Source organism: Notothenia coriiceps, unplaced genomic scaffold, assembly GCF_000735185.1.
Source record: "Notothenia coriiceps isolate Sejong01 unplaced genomic scaffold, NC01 NC01_scaffold00026685, whole genome shotgun sequence".
NCBI lineage: Eukaryota > Metazoa > Chordata > Actinopteri > Perciformes > Nototheniidae > Notothenia > Notothenia coriiceps.
The window spans coordinates 1-13,521 of NW_011359386.1; the positions used below are offsets into that span (position 1 = coordinate 1).

The 13,521-nt window shown below is 38.2% G+C and overlaps 1 protein-coding gene across 1 annotated transcript; it reads left to right on the forward strand.

Annotated features, from left to right (window-relative positions):
* Positions 1 to 10,252: 10,252 nt before the first annotated feature.
* Positions 10,253 to 11,713, forward strand: LOC104957312 (natterin-3-like). Its single transcript, XM_010784933.1, has 2 exons — positions 10,253 to 10,346; positions 10,567 to 11,713. Exons 1-2 carry the CDS (start codon positions 10,253 to 10,255, stop codon positions 11,649 to 11,651), a joined length of 1,179 nt encoding a protein of 392 aa, XP_010783235.1. The 3' UTR covers positions 11,652 to 11,713.
* Positions 11,714 to 13,521: the final 1,808 nt, after the last annotated feature.

Genomic DNA, 13,521 nt, shown 5'->3' on the forward strand with positions numbered 1-13,521 from the left:
ACTGAACAAAAATATAAATGCAACACTTTTGTTTTTCGCTCCCATTTTTCATGAGATGAACTCAAAGATCTAAAAGATTTGCTATATACACAATAACCATTTCTCTCAAATATTGTTCACAAATCTGTGATAGTGAGCACTTCTCCTTTGCCGAGATAATCCATCCCACCTCACAGGTGTGGCATATCAAGATGCTGATTAGACAGCATTATTATTGCACAGGTGTGCCTTAGGCTGGCCACAATAAAAGGCCACTCTGAAACGTGCAGTTTTGGTTTATTGGGGGGGTCCGAAAACCCTAACATGTCACCCATTGAGCATGTTTGGGATGCTCTGGATCGGCGTATACGAGAGCGTGTTCCAGTTCCTGCCAATATCCAGCAACTTCGCATAGCCATTGAAGAGGAGTGGACCAACATTCCACAGGCCACAATCAACAACCTGATCAACTCTATGCAAAGGAGATGGGTGACATGTTAGGGTTAGGGTTAGGGTTTAACCCTAGGGTTTTCGGACCCCCCCAATAAAGTAAAACTGGACGTTTCAGAGTGGCCTTTTATTGCATTTAACCCATCCTAGTACCAGGAGTCTAGCACTAGGAGCAGTGGGCAGCTATTGCACAGCGCCCGGGTGCCTGTAAAACGTTCCCATATGTTGTGGCTGCAGTCGTAAGAGTAATATAGAGTAGTAACATACAATTATTTAGTCTTATTAAGGTCTACAAATGTGTACATAAGCAAGAATGGAACACAACATGGAAGTGAAGGAAGTGCTCTGTTTATTTAAACGTGAAAGTTCAATTAAAATATTGTCCCTCGGGTGTGAAAGTTAAGATAAGAGTAGTTTTAAAACTGAAAGAAAAGAGAATATTAAATAATACCTTTGCAATAATATCTGTATTCGAAGTTGATATTAAATGTATATTGGTTTTCTAAGATACAGACATCATTAAGAAATAAATGTATACAAAAACAACATTCAACTTTATCTTGGCCCATTATATTGGCAAAAGGGTTATTTCTAACTTTGCAATAGAATGCTTACTTTATCTCAAATTGTACCACATCTAACGTACAGTAAAAATTGTACATACCAAGATAATGGCTTCATCCTTGATGGACCCAATGTTGTTGTTCTTCTTCCGCCCTGACACCCAATCCTCTCGCTTCTCATCAAACCTCTTGAGCTTCTTCTCAAGGCGCTGCTTTTTCGGCTGCTCCTTAAGGCAATGTGCACAGATCTTCTGAGCACAAAATAAAATGCCCAGACAGAAGGGACATGTCTTTTTTGTAGACCCACGTGGCATGATGGAAAAAGGGATTACAGAGAGACAGACTGACAAACAGAATAACAAACACAGGTTAATATAGACAAGTACACAGAATAGATAGAAGGGTTAATAAAGAAATAGATAAAGATAATAGATATTAGAGAGCTAGATAGGGAGTTTAAAGTGCCGTTGGTTTTATGAATGTGTAGGTGCAGACCAGTGTATGGGTTTGTGGGCTACAGGAGCTGCAGGAGAGAACAGAAAAAGTGAATTATGTAGTGAAAACTAGCTTTTTTAAATGCACATTGTGACCGTTTAACTACTTCAGACAGTCTGGGTGAATTAATTTACGTGTTTCCTGTTTCGTAATTATCCTTAAAACAAGGATAAGTTTGACTCAATGTAGTGTAAAGTACCCGTTATGGTTAAAAAAAGAACACGGAAAAAACGTGAATTACGTGTCCCTGACCACGATTCAATAGATTAAATTACGTGACCATGTTACGAACTTCCGTGAGACTGGGTTGATCTATCAAACAAGCTACCTAGTTTGCGTTATTCATCTAACAAACGAGCTATCTATTGTTAGCTTTCCACCTAACTAACTAGCCAGTAAATGCTAGCTAGCTAGCTTGTTGGCTAGAACGGCATCATGAGAGTATCTAATAAGCTAGTTACCTTACATTATACATTTAACAAACTAGCTATCTCTATAGCTATCCACCTACCTTACTTCCAGGGCAGACCACGTGTTTACCCTTAGATGAGAGTGATTATAAAAACAGTTTCGACATGCTTTTTTATATGCCCCTGCCCCACAGCCAGCAACTCTTGTGACTCCAATATTATGTTCCTGCAATGCCGGAGGCTGCAGTAGTTTCAGGGCCACAGTCGTGGGACCGCATTGTTATGGACCCTAGTTGTTTTTGCAACATCGCCACCTAGGGAATTGGATGCCCACACAAGTAAAACCAGCGAATATTGAGTCTACTACACAGCGAGTCTGTTTAGACATTGTAATAATAATAAATAAAATATGTTCTAATATGTTTTGTTATTGTCGAGCAAACACATAATAACATACATTGTATTGAATATATACATACACACAATGGATAGATAGTCTTTCAGTGGGGAAGTAGATTGTTATGCTTATTGTATTTAGCAGACGATTTTTTATCCAAAGCGACATACAACAACTTAAACCACTAAAAAAAACATAATAACACTAGAATATACAAACTTCAATTTATAGAACAACAATAGTGGTAATAACAACAATAATATATGAGATTACACACTAGAACTGGGGTCGTTTGGCAATAATAAAATGCATCACACAGATCCCACAGATTAAAGCACATGATTAATACTTGGGGTTAAAAACTGAGACAAGAAATGGATTTATCTGATTAGATAATAATAGATTTATTTTTGTTGTGTTTTTTCAGGTGCTCAAAGTCAAAGCCGCTTCACAGAGATATGTGAAAAGAAAAGAACAACAAATAAATTATATTTGTATTACTAAATATCATTAACATAATCAGCCACTTAAACTAAAGTGAATCGGGAGAACGCATGAGAGGCACAAAGTGACATGAGAATATTAGAATAAATAAGCAGCATATAGTGAGCATATACAATTAACTCTGTTTTAGAAGCTTTCTTAGAGAAATATTCACTCCAATCCAAATCCAATTTGTGTTAAGTGGAGAAAAGCTTTTGTTTATTCACTATTATTCAAAGAAAGAAGGCATCATACCTCATATAGTACTTAAATTGAACAATTTAGCTAGGGAATGCGGTCCCACGACTGCGGTCCTGAAAATGACCGCAGTATTGCAGAAACAGGCTGTGTTTCAGGGATCTGTGTATGGTAAAGGGAGAATACAAAATTGACTGAATAGTTTGGCAAACACACCCCAGAACCTCTTTTTTTCTTCCATGGCTGCACCTTTTATGAAACACTTAAAAAAAGCTTTAAACAAGTTTAAATAATTTCAATTCATATCAAATCATATCTTTTAATAGACTTTGTATGGAACCACAATTGGCCAATACTTGCACACTCGCTCATAGGCCCTTACAGCTGAAATACAGCATTTAGTTAAACATAAACATTGAAAAGGTTAGCTTATTCCATGGTAAGATCAGAAAATCAGTTTTGGAGCTGATGCACTTGCAATAAACATCTGGAATCCAGAAAAGGACATCATCTTAAAAAGGAAAATCGGCTTCTGTAACTACTGACCACTTATGTTGAAAGCAGGTTGGTACATCATTGATTTATTAGTTAGTCGAACAAAGCTTCTCTTTATTGAATACCTTTGTTTTTTTAATATTGTAAATAAGTTAAGGAACCCTACTGTATGTTTTACCATAATGTTTAACAGAGGAGAGGAAATACACATGATGTTTTAGCCAGGCAATTTGTGTACATGGAATTATATTTCTGTTAAAAGTGTTAAAGTAGAAAAATGTAATTCAATTGTTGTGAAGTGATGTAAACTAATGTCCCCTTGTTTGTTTGTTTTTGTCTCAGAAGATGTCGCTGATGGTTTCTTCGTGTAATAAGATGTCTTCTTCAGCGATTTCTGTAAAGGTATCCGGAAATACACATGATGTCATAGCCAGATATTATGTGTTCATGGAAGTATATTTGTGGGAAAAGAGTTAAATTAGACAAAGGAAACTCGTTTGATAAGTGATATAACCTTGTTCCCTGTTTGAGCGATCTCTGTAAAGGCACCAGGAAATACACGTAATGTTTGCCACGTGAGGGTTAGGCTGCCGAACCCAAACGCAATGCAAACACAGGGCAGGCGGATATAGGAATATAAAGAAAAGGTGAGCTTTTATTAACCAGAACAGGTAATGCAAAAAACAAAAAATGTAACGAGTGCCACCCAGAAGACACAAGGAACAGGAGCAAACACGCAGACAGGAACAGGCAGAAAACATAGACAACACACAGAACATGAGGGAAGGCAGAACTTGAATACACACAATTCTAATCACAGAGACAAGGAACAGCTGGAACGGGGAGGTGAAAATACATTTGAAAATAAAACTGGAAACTATCAACAAACCCAATAATCATGACAATGTTTTTCATGCAATAGGCATAAATCCTGTAGTATTCAAATTGGAGTTATTGTACTTACGAAGCATGCATTTCTTATGCTTAATATGCACTCAGGGTCATCCACCTTTGGGAATTGATTTGGTGACAATGCCTTTTTCTGTGAAAAACATGAGGAAGTATACAATAAGGGTTTAGAGGGAACCGTTTATTGTGAAGCATTTCAACACAGAATGTGTGTGGTTTGTTAGAGATTATGTCAAATATAACAGTAGCAGGTATTATTTGTACCATCTAACGGTAGTTTCCAGTAGCTTTGAAATAATACTTTTTTCCCAAACATTAATTACGTTACTTTTGTCCGAATTCTCAATATTTCTGCAAAAGAAAAACTCCCTTGAATTAAATTAAAAGAGAGGAATAACCCCTATCAAAATTATAAGGTCAAATAAAAAAAAGACTGAACAAAAATCTTATATAAATCCAGCAGGTGGCAGTGAAAAATCTGAAATGGCTAACCAGTCGTTGTTGATGGACTTCCAGTCTACAGCTCATTATCCATATAGCAGTGCACTTATGATCAGGCTTAGTGCATTTAACATTGATCAAATAGAGTGGTGCAGGAATAAGTGCTAAAACTCATGAGTTAAAATTATAAACTTCCAGTTCCTTCTTCTCAAAGTCAGCTATGTTTTTGGTTAGATGCCTGAAATTCAAGATTCAATGGTTTTATTATCATATGCGCGCATTGCCTAGTAGGTACAGTGTAGTTGTGGCAAATACATTCTTAGGTCCTGCGCTCCTCCAAAAATGTAACATATTATATATAGGACATAAGACAAGAAAATAATAATAAATAGTGCAAAAAATAGGTCTGAGGTTAACAAAAGCTGAACAGATTTTCACATTTTGTGTCGACAACAAAATGAGTTTGTAAAAACCACAGTGGTGGTAAAATGTGGAAAACACCATCCTGGACAATACCTGTTAAGTATCTTAAATGTGTATTTGCGGCAGAGATTATTTTCTGCAGTATACTGAAGTCCAGTGGTAAAAATCCCATTGCTTTGCCTAACTCTATCAACTGATTGGAAAGATGGCGCCTTGTTTTAATCTAATCCTGAACTAGAAATCAGAGTAAATTAAAGGCTTTCCTCGGATACCAGAATGCAAGCTGGATGCAGTCATGCTAATGCCTTATTTTGTTAACCTCAAGAAGTGGGCCGCGCTTAAAGCAAATATAAAATGCACGTAAAAGACAGAAAAAACTAGCAGCTGGATTGCATGCTGTTAGTGCTTAAGGATTACTTTCTTGAGAGTAGAGAATCTACGTATTTAAACTTTGGCTGGCATTTCCCATTGTTCCTGGTCAGCCTCAGTGTGGTGTATGTGCATAGTTGATATTTTAAAATTGATATGTGCTCCCCCCTTGTGTTCTCCCTCTCCTCTCCTCTCCTCTTTGCTCTCTTAGCTCAGGCGCTCTTAATCTCCTCCTGACTTCTCTGATCTCTAATAGTCAAGGCAGGCTGGAGGAGAAGGAGTCTCTCAGTCTCTCTTGTTTTGCTGACACTGCAACGCTCAATGCTCAATCCAATGGGAAGATCCCATTGTTTTTTGTCGAGGAATTCATTGGGATTCTAACTTCCTGGTTGGCCTACAAAAATATGTCATCCCTGCACCACTCTATAGATGAGTTATAACACATTAAGTCATCTATTAGCAAAGCTTATCCACAAAAGTAATTTTACTCTTAGAGACCCACAAAAACACATGTTTGTCTTTTTTAGCGGGGACATGGGATCTTCAAGTGGAGAAAAACAGGTCAATAGTTTATGCAAGACAGAAGTGGCATAAATCATTTTAAAGCTGGGAACCTGAACATTAATTTGAGATGTGGTTAAGTACTGTAAAGTTTTCCTTGTCATAAATCTGTGATAAACATTGTGTTTTGGTTAGGCACCTATTCAATTTCAAAGTTAGGGCTAAATACTGTATTAAAGTATAAGATGACCGTTAATAATAATAATAACACATTTAATTTATATAGCGCTTCTCATCTGCCAAGAAAAATCTTGAAGCGCTTCAATTGCAAATGCAATGCTTCATCATGGCTCATAAGTTCAGCAAGTGTTGGGTTGAGACCATGGACTGTATGGTTGACTTTTTATACAGATCTTTGACAAATAAAGACCTTGAGGAAAATAATTAAAATTTGTTTTCTGATTTGAGATTCACGAGGAGCCTTTACTGACATATTTTATGTCGTAGAGCATACCGTGAAATCCCCTCTCAGCCCTTATTTTAGGTGTCTCAACCAAAACATATATATATTAAAAAAAACTTGACGAGGGAAGCGTAAGTGGTAAAGTGCTAACTCATTCCAGGGTTTAGGAGTCATTCTTGCATCACTGTATATAGCGTGCCTCACTGAAAGCACGGTCACGGTGACTAAATCTTTAGATTTAGATTTATCTAACTTTATTAGATGTCGTCTGATACACTGAAGGACATTGATACAGTATGATAGTTTGGAGGCCAGAACTAAGTGATAAGGTACTGCCTTATCAAACTGTTCTTTACTCGTTAATAATCCTGAATCTTATCCTACGCTGGTTTATAGCTGGTCGTGAGAACAGCATGAACACAACACAACCCAGTCTCACGGCATTTTGCTGTTATACCAACATGGTTTGTTCTCCCTCCTGTGCTGCCATTCAGATCTTATTTATTTCAACAGGAGCAGTTGCAGCTACCTTGCTCATTGACACCTGCTATTATCTATACCAGATACTAAAGCAGCAGTGGTTTTAAACCATATGTGATTCAAAATGAATTCAGTCCAAATGACTTGTTAGGTTGTAAATTGGGCCTAAAAAGGGATTGTTACGAAGTTCAAACCAATAATGTCAGACAATGATGACAATGTCAGATTAATAAAGTGTGCATTTGAAAATTGCTCCTTAAACTTGAGATGTTTAATATGATTTAGCATTTGTGGGAAGTTAAAGGGGACCAATCATGCAAAATGCACTTTTATACGTCTTTTATACATGAATATGTGTCCCCGGTGTGTCAGGGAACTCACAAAGTGTCAGAAAACACAACCCTCTCTCTTTTCCTCCATACCCAAATCTATAAAAAAGGGGCTGCAACGGATCTGATACAGACAAGGAGCGCCGCCTATATGGGCAACTCTCCACCTATCAGGGGAATGAGAGGTTGCGTGGCATGGTAACAGCATGGTAAAAGCATGGTAACATGACTCTCGTGCCTGGCCCCCCTCCTTTGCAGGGGGGCGTGGTCAGCTGCAGCTCATTTGAATCAGCCCTTGCAAAGACAGGGCTGGAATAGAGCAAATAGTGCGAAATGAGGCATAGCTAAAATGCATGATGTGTTTGGTATTTTGAAAAAAAAACTTCACAGACATGTTTAATATAGGTATGGCCCTACAATATATTATTCAAATATAGCATGATCGGTCCACTTTAATGGTAAAAATGGTGACTACTGTAAAAACCGCAGCATCAGAGCCGGTGACACCAGCAGAATCAATAAACTGATCAGGAAAGCTGGGTCTGTCATCGGCATCAAGCTGGACCCCTTTGAAGCTGTGGTGGAGAGGAGGACACTGAACAGGCTGTTGTCCATCATGGATAACCCCACCCCCCCTCTCCACCTGCAGCTGCACAGTCAGCGGAGCTCCTTCTCCAACAGACTGCTGCAGCTCCGCTGTCACAAGGACCGATACAGGAAAACATTCCTGCCCACTGCAATAACACTGTACAACAAATCACCTCTGGCTGGAAGAGAACTCTCTGCTCCATAGTTTCTCTTGGAATAAAACCACATTGTACATTTTACATTTATATAATCTGTTCAATATTTAATATTCCATCTGTCATATATGTATGTATATATAATACCTTGTTAAATTGAACATGTATATTTTCTACTTTCTTGTTTATTTCTAGTCTTTGAATTTTTATTTTACAATGCCATGTCTTTTTTATGCTGCTGCAACGCAAACATTTCCCAAATTGGGATCAATAAAGTACTATCTTATCTTATCTTTTCTTATCTTATTACTTCTTGAACTATCTGCTTAAGGTAGACACTCTGAAAGATGGATGTGAACACAGGAGGTACAATTCATCCTGGACAAGACTTGGCTCATGTTTCTTCAAGGAAAAGGATTACCCATGCATGGAGACCTTAAAAATTAGGAGTTCCCAAACCTTGTTTCTCTGTATTGGATGGGCTAACACTTTTGACAACCCCTTGTTCTTGTCCTTATGCCACAGAGTGGTGCAGTGATAGCATATTTATTAAGGCCGACATGGGAGATAGCATTGCAATTGGAATGGGAATTGTATTTGGATGTCCAAAGTGTTATAATACAAACATTGAATGGATTTGAGGCTTTAAGTGTATTACTTATGGTGGAAAGACTTAGATATTAATTGTGTATTGACAGAAATTATTAATGATCATGTTCATTTAATGGCCAAAGTGTAATTCATGCAAAAATGCAATGGATAACCATAAATACATTTTTGCAGAAAAGGGAATAGACTAGGAATACAAAGTCACCATTCACACCACATTCATACAGAGCAATGGGCCTTGTTCAAGTAAGCTAACATTCACAAACATTCACAAACATTCACCTATCGTTGATAAGTATCTTGCCAAAGGATACAACAACATGTTAAAGCCACAACCTTCCGATTGAAAAACAATCACCACTACCTCACTACCTCACAGCTGCAGTCAATCCCATCTAAGTCTGAGAGAGACACTGACCGCTGTATCTGTTCGGGTCAATGTCAGATGGAGTGAAAGTGCACAGACTACTTTATGGTTCAGCCATAAACCAGTTCATATAAACCTGGAGGTGGAACTGGTAGTGTATCAGTAGGGAGCGACTGTAAGGGTGAGTGCTGTTCAGTCTCTTTTCACCTTCGGTCAACCAGACTTAGAATAATCACTTAGCAACTGATCAAGAGTAATGCATTTGTATTGATTTCATGGAACTCGTTTCTGATAGCATAAAGACTTGCTTTGTCAAACTACCATATGCTTTATAATTTAAATAAATACAATGAATTTGACTTAAATACGTGCACTGCTAAACATTTCCTAATTGACCCACTGGGAATTATTAAGTTCTTGATTTTAATTAAATTGAACTGAAATAATTGATCAAATGATAAAATATAATATTAATAATGATTAAATATGTGATACCATTTCAGAGGGAAAAGATGTGTCTCCTGCTAAAGCTTCTGTTATTTTCTATTTTTTAATCAATGTTATATCATACTTTCACTCCACAATTATTGTGTTTTGGTTATATCTACTGTAAATTCGGGAATAATAATAATCACACAAATTCTTCTTTAGCTTGTTAGTTACTGTGCAGGTTTTCTTTGGCAAATACATTTAAGAGGCACTGCATTATTATAATATGTGTATTATTACCAGGGTATTAATATTTAACTTATATATTTGACGGTTATCTTCAATACCACAACCCTAATTCTTAAAATATTCTAAACATTATTTCTGATATACAAAAGTCATATCTGTTGTGAAATGTGAAGTGGCATGCTCCTAGGTCTTGCTAAAAAAATAAATGTTAGGTTTATTGGTACATTTGGTACATTTTAGAGCTTTATTTAACATGGATGTCTAGTAATGTACCTTGCAAAGATAACATGTTACATGTTGAAAGACCTATATCATCAAAGGAAAATATTGATAATGTCCCAAAAGATTTGAACCCAAAGGAAAAAAACGTATCAACTAAAATGTTCCTTGCATAATAAGCATATATTAGATGTTGATGTTGTGGATGTTTAAAGGCTTTTGATGGAGAATATTTTGTGCTTCTTCTTCAGATGACGCTGTCAGTGTTTTTGCTGCTGGCCCTGCTGGGTCTGTCCTCAGCCAGTCTGCAGGACATTGTGAAGATGAGCTCACTGCACAGAAAAGGTATTGTTCTGACCTAGAAATATATAGTTTGCGTGACACCTGTGGTATATAACCATGCAGGCTAAAGCAACTCTGAAGCAGATGTTTTGTAGAAAGTCTGCGGGGTCCCTGGTGTGAGGTCCTTTGACTCTTGCTTTGCCAAATGTTCGGTCCATTTGTTTTTTCCTTAAAACAGAAACAGGTTAAATATGTAAACGTTCTGTCTGTCTCTTTTTTACAGTTTCTTTCCTGAACCCAGCGCTGGAGGGTCAAGTGCCTGAAGCAACTCGTAACAAAGTGTTGGGCCCTCTGGCTCCTGCCGACCTAGAGCAACAGCAGGATCTACCTTCCTCTTTAATTTTCGGTAATAACGTTAACCTGGAGTGGCTGACCTGGAGCGGTTCTGTGCCCAATGGCGCAGTTGCAATCTACAATGGCTACACCGAACGCACCGACTACGTCTGCAAGTACAAATGTGAGGCTGGCTTCTACAACCCCATTCTGGGCCCCTACTGCCGCTACCCCTACGGAGATAGTGAGTACTACGCCCCCGAGTTTGAGATCCTGACCAACAAAGACAACTTTGAGTTCCTGGAGTGGAAGGAAGGTTCCTATGGTTCAGTGCCCCAAAATTCGGTTAGAACATGCCCAGGTGTTGGCATCTACGTTGGGAAGAACAAGTATGGTCTTGGGAAGGTTGTTCCTCAGTTCGAAGCCTTCTTCCTGCCTTGGGAAGGTGATGAGTACTGGTACAAGAGTTACCAGGTCCTGGCCATCAACAGGGATGCCTACACCCAGCACATTTCTGACGTCAAGTACGGCATTGATGAGGTCGCAATCTTCCAGTATCCTCCTGAAACCATGCGCATCTCCGGGGTCACCAACAACGAGTGCCAGACGGTGGAGAAGACAGTCACCATTTCAAAGACCACAGAGCTGGAGACAACCTGGAACATTGGCCGATCCACCATGCTCGGTATCACTGGCAGCATCACAGCTAAGATCCCCTTCATCGGCTCCGGTGGCATTGAGCTGGGCGGGGAAAAGACCCTGCAGTTCTCCAGAGGAACCACCGTGGTGGAGTCCATGAGCCATTCAGTGTCTGTGGCGCTCACCGTCCCCCCTAACCACTCCTGCAGAGTCCGTATGGAGGGACGCAAGATCAAAGCGGACATTCCCTACACAGCCCGTCTCAGCCGAACCTACCGTAACGGAGAGAGCCAGTGGACGTCCATCTCTGGCACATATGACGGAGTCCAGATTGGAGAAGTCAGAGCTGTAGTGGACCGCTGCGAACCTGTTGTTGATGCCAAGCCATGCCCGTGAAAGACTGACAGACATCTGATGTTTGTGATTTTGGATGCAAATTATTTGTCTGAATAAGTAAAAATGCCACACATGTATAATTGGAAAATGTCCTTTGTGTCATGTTGCTCTAAAATAAGATTCTACATGTCGAAAATGCTAAATAAAATAATATGGAACTTTAACTTTTTCTTCATTTCCATTCTCTACACAATTAAACTGATGAGATATTATTGTTCATTTAAAATTTGCAGCATACACAAACACGAGAGCTATAGGTACAGTTCCTTAATTATGTACTTCTGGTAATTTACTTTGTAAGGCTTTTATTTATTTCATAACCAAAGTTATGAGAAATTGAACTTTAAAACGACTTTATTAATTGTTTGGTGTTACTTTAATTGATGAATGGAACTGTGATATCTATTGAAAGTGTAAATATGTGGCATAATACTTTTTGTAGTACACTACTAAATAATTATTTTACACCCATTAAATCTATTAACTCATTTTGCCTGTTCTGAGATATCTCAATAATTAATAATACATCCGACTTTTCTGCTTTTCATAATTTCAAAGATGCGTTACACTCTTAAAAATGCTGGGTTATTTCTATAAACACATTGCTGGGTTGATTTGGCTGGGTCATAATTATGGGTTATTTGGGTACTGTAAACACACTGGTGGGTTGTTCATGCTGGGTCAAAGGGGGTTATTAGGGCTTCAATTGCAGTTGAACACCTGCCGGGGTTATTTTTAACCCAGAGGTTGCTTTATTCATTTTCCCACTTCTGAATCATTCTGGAACCATCTTTTTGTCATTTCTCACATCAAAACACACTGAAAAAACGGATTATGACCCCTTTTAGATGTTACATGTTTTAATATAGCCTTTTTTAATATATTTGAATGTGTTATTGCATCCTTCTTATCTTTTTTAATTAATCTTAACATATATTGTCACTGTTTAAAATTAGCTCATTTCATTCATTTAAAAGTAGCCTAATTAGAAAAAAATATGTACAATTTAATTACCACATATACTGTCCTGTCTGCGCATGTGCATACACAAGCAGCCCGCCACTTTTCCCTCCATTTTCCATTCGGAATCGGAAGGACCGGCTCAGCTGCCTGCGTAGCTCCGCTGTCGTGAGGTGAACGTTCTCCACGGCTCTCCGTTTTAAGTAAGTAGCTCATTTATAGCCTTGGGTGTATTATATTATACTTAAACAGGTAGCTTTATAGCTAACATTAACGCTATCGATTGTGTGTTTTGATAGATTAACATTAGCAACCGTTAACATAGGCCTACAGCAGCTAGCTAACTGTGAGCCTACTGTTAACCTAGCTTAGTTGTGTAGTAATGTTTAAGTAACCTAATTGAAGTGTAACATGCATCATTAACATTATAAGATAACTTGATACTGCTTTCAAATTAAATACGTGATAAATTCAATCTTGTTGTACTTTCTTATTAGTTTGTGGATAATACAAGTTGAATGTTAACTGCCTGTTACTATGCTTTTTTTTGTAGCTTCACCTTCCCCGCTGCCCTGGCTTATATACTGGCCATTCCTACTGTGTTCCTGACCGGCTATAAGCACAGTATGTTTCTTTTTAACTTGTTCTTATCATTGTGGTAATATTAGGACCAGACCCGGCGTCATGGGCGGGCCCCATGGGGGCCGGGCCCGCCCATCCAGGATTTGGGCCCGCCCATCCAGGATTTGAGCCCGCTGTTTTAATCAGGGCTGAATACAACATTTTAATTGTTTTATTATTATGTTTATTGTTGTTATTTGTAGGGCTTTGTCCTAATATTTATTTTTGTTTTAAACTATGTTGAAAGATTAGTTTAATATCATTTTTTTATTTTGCTATGAAATTCTGA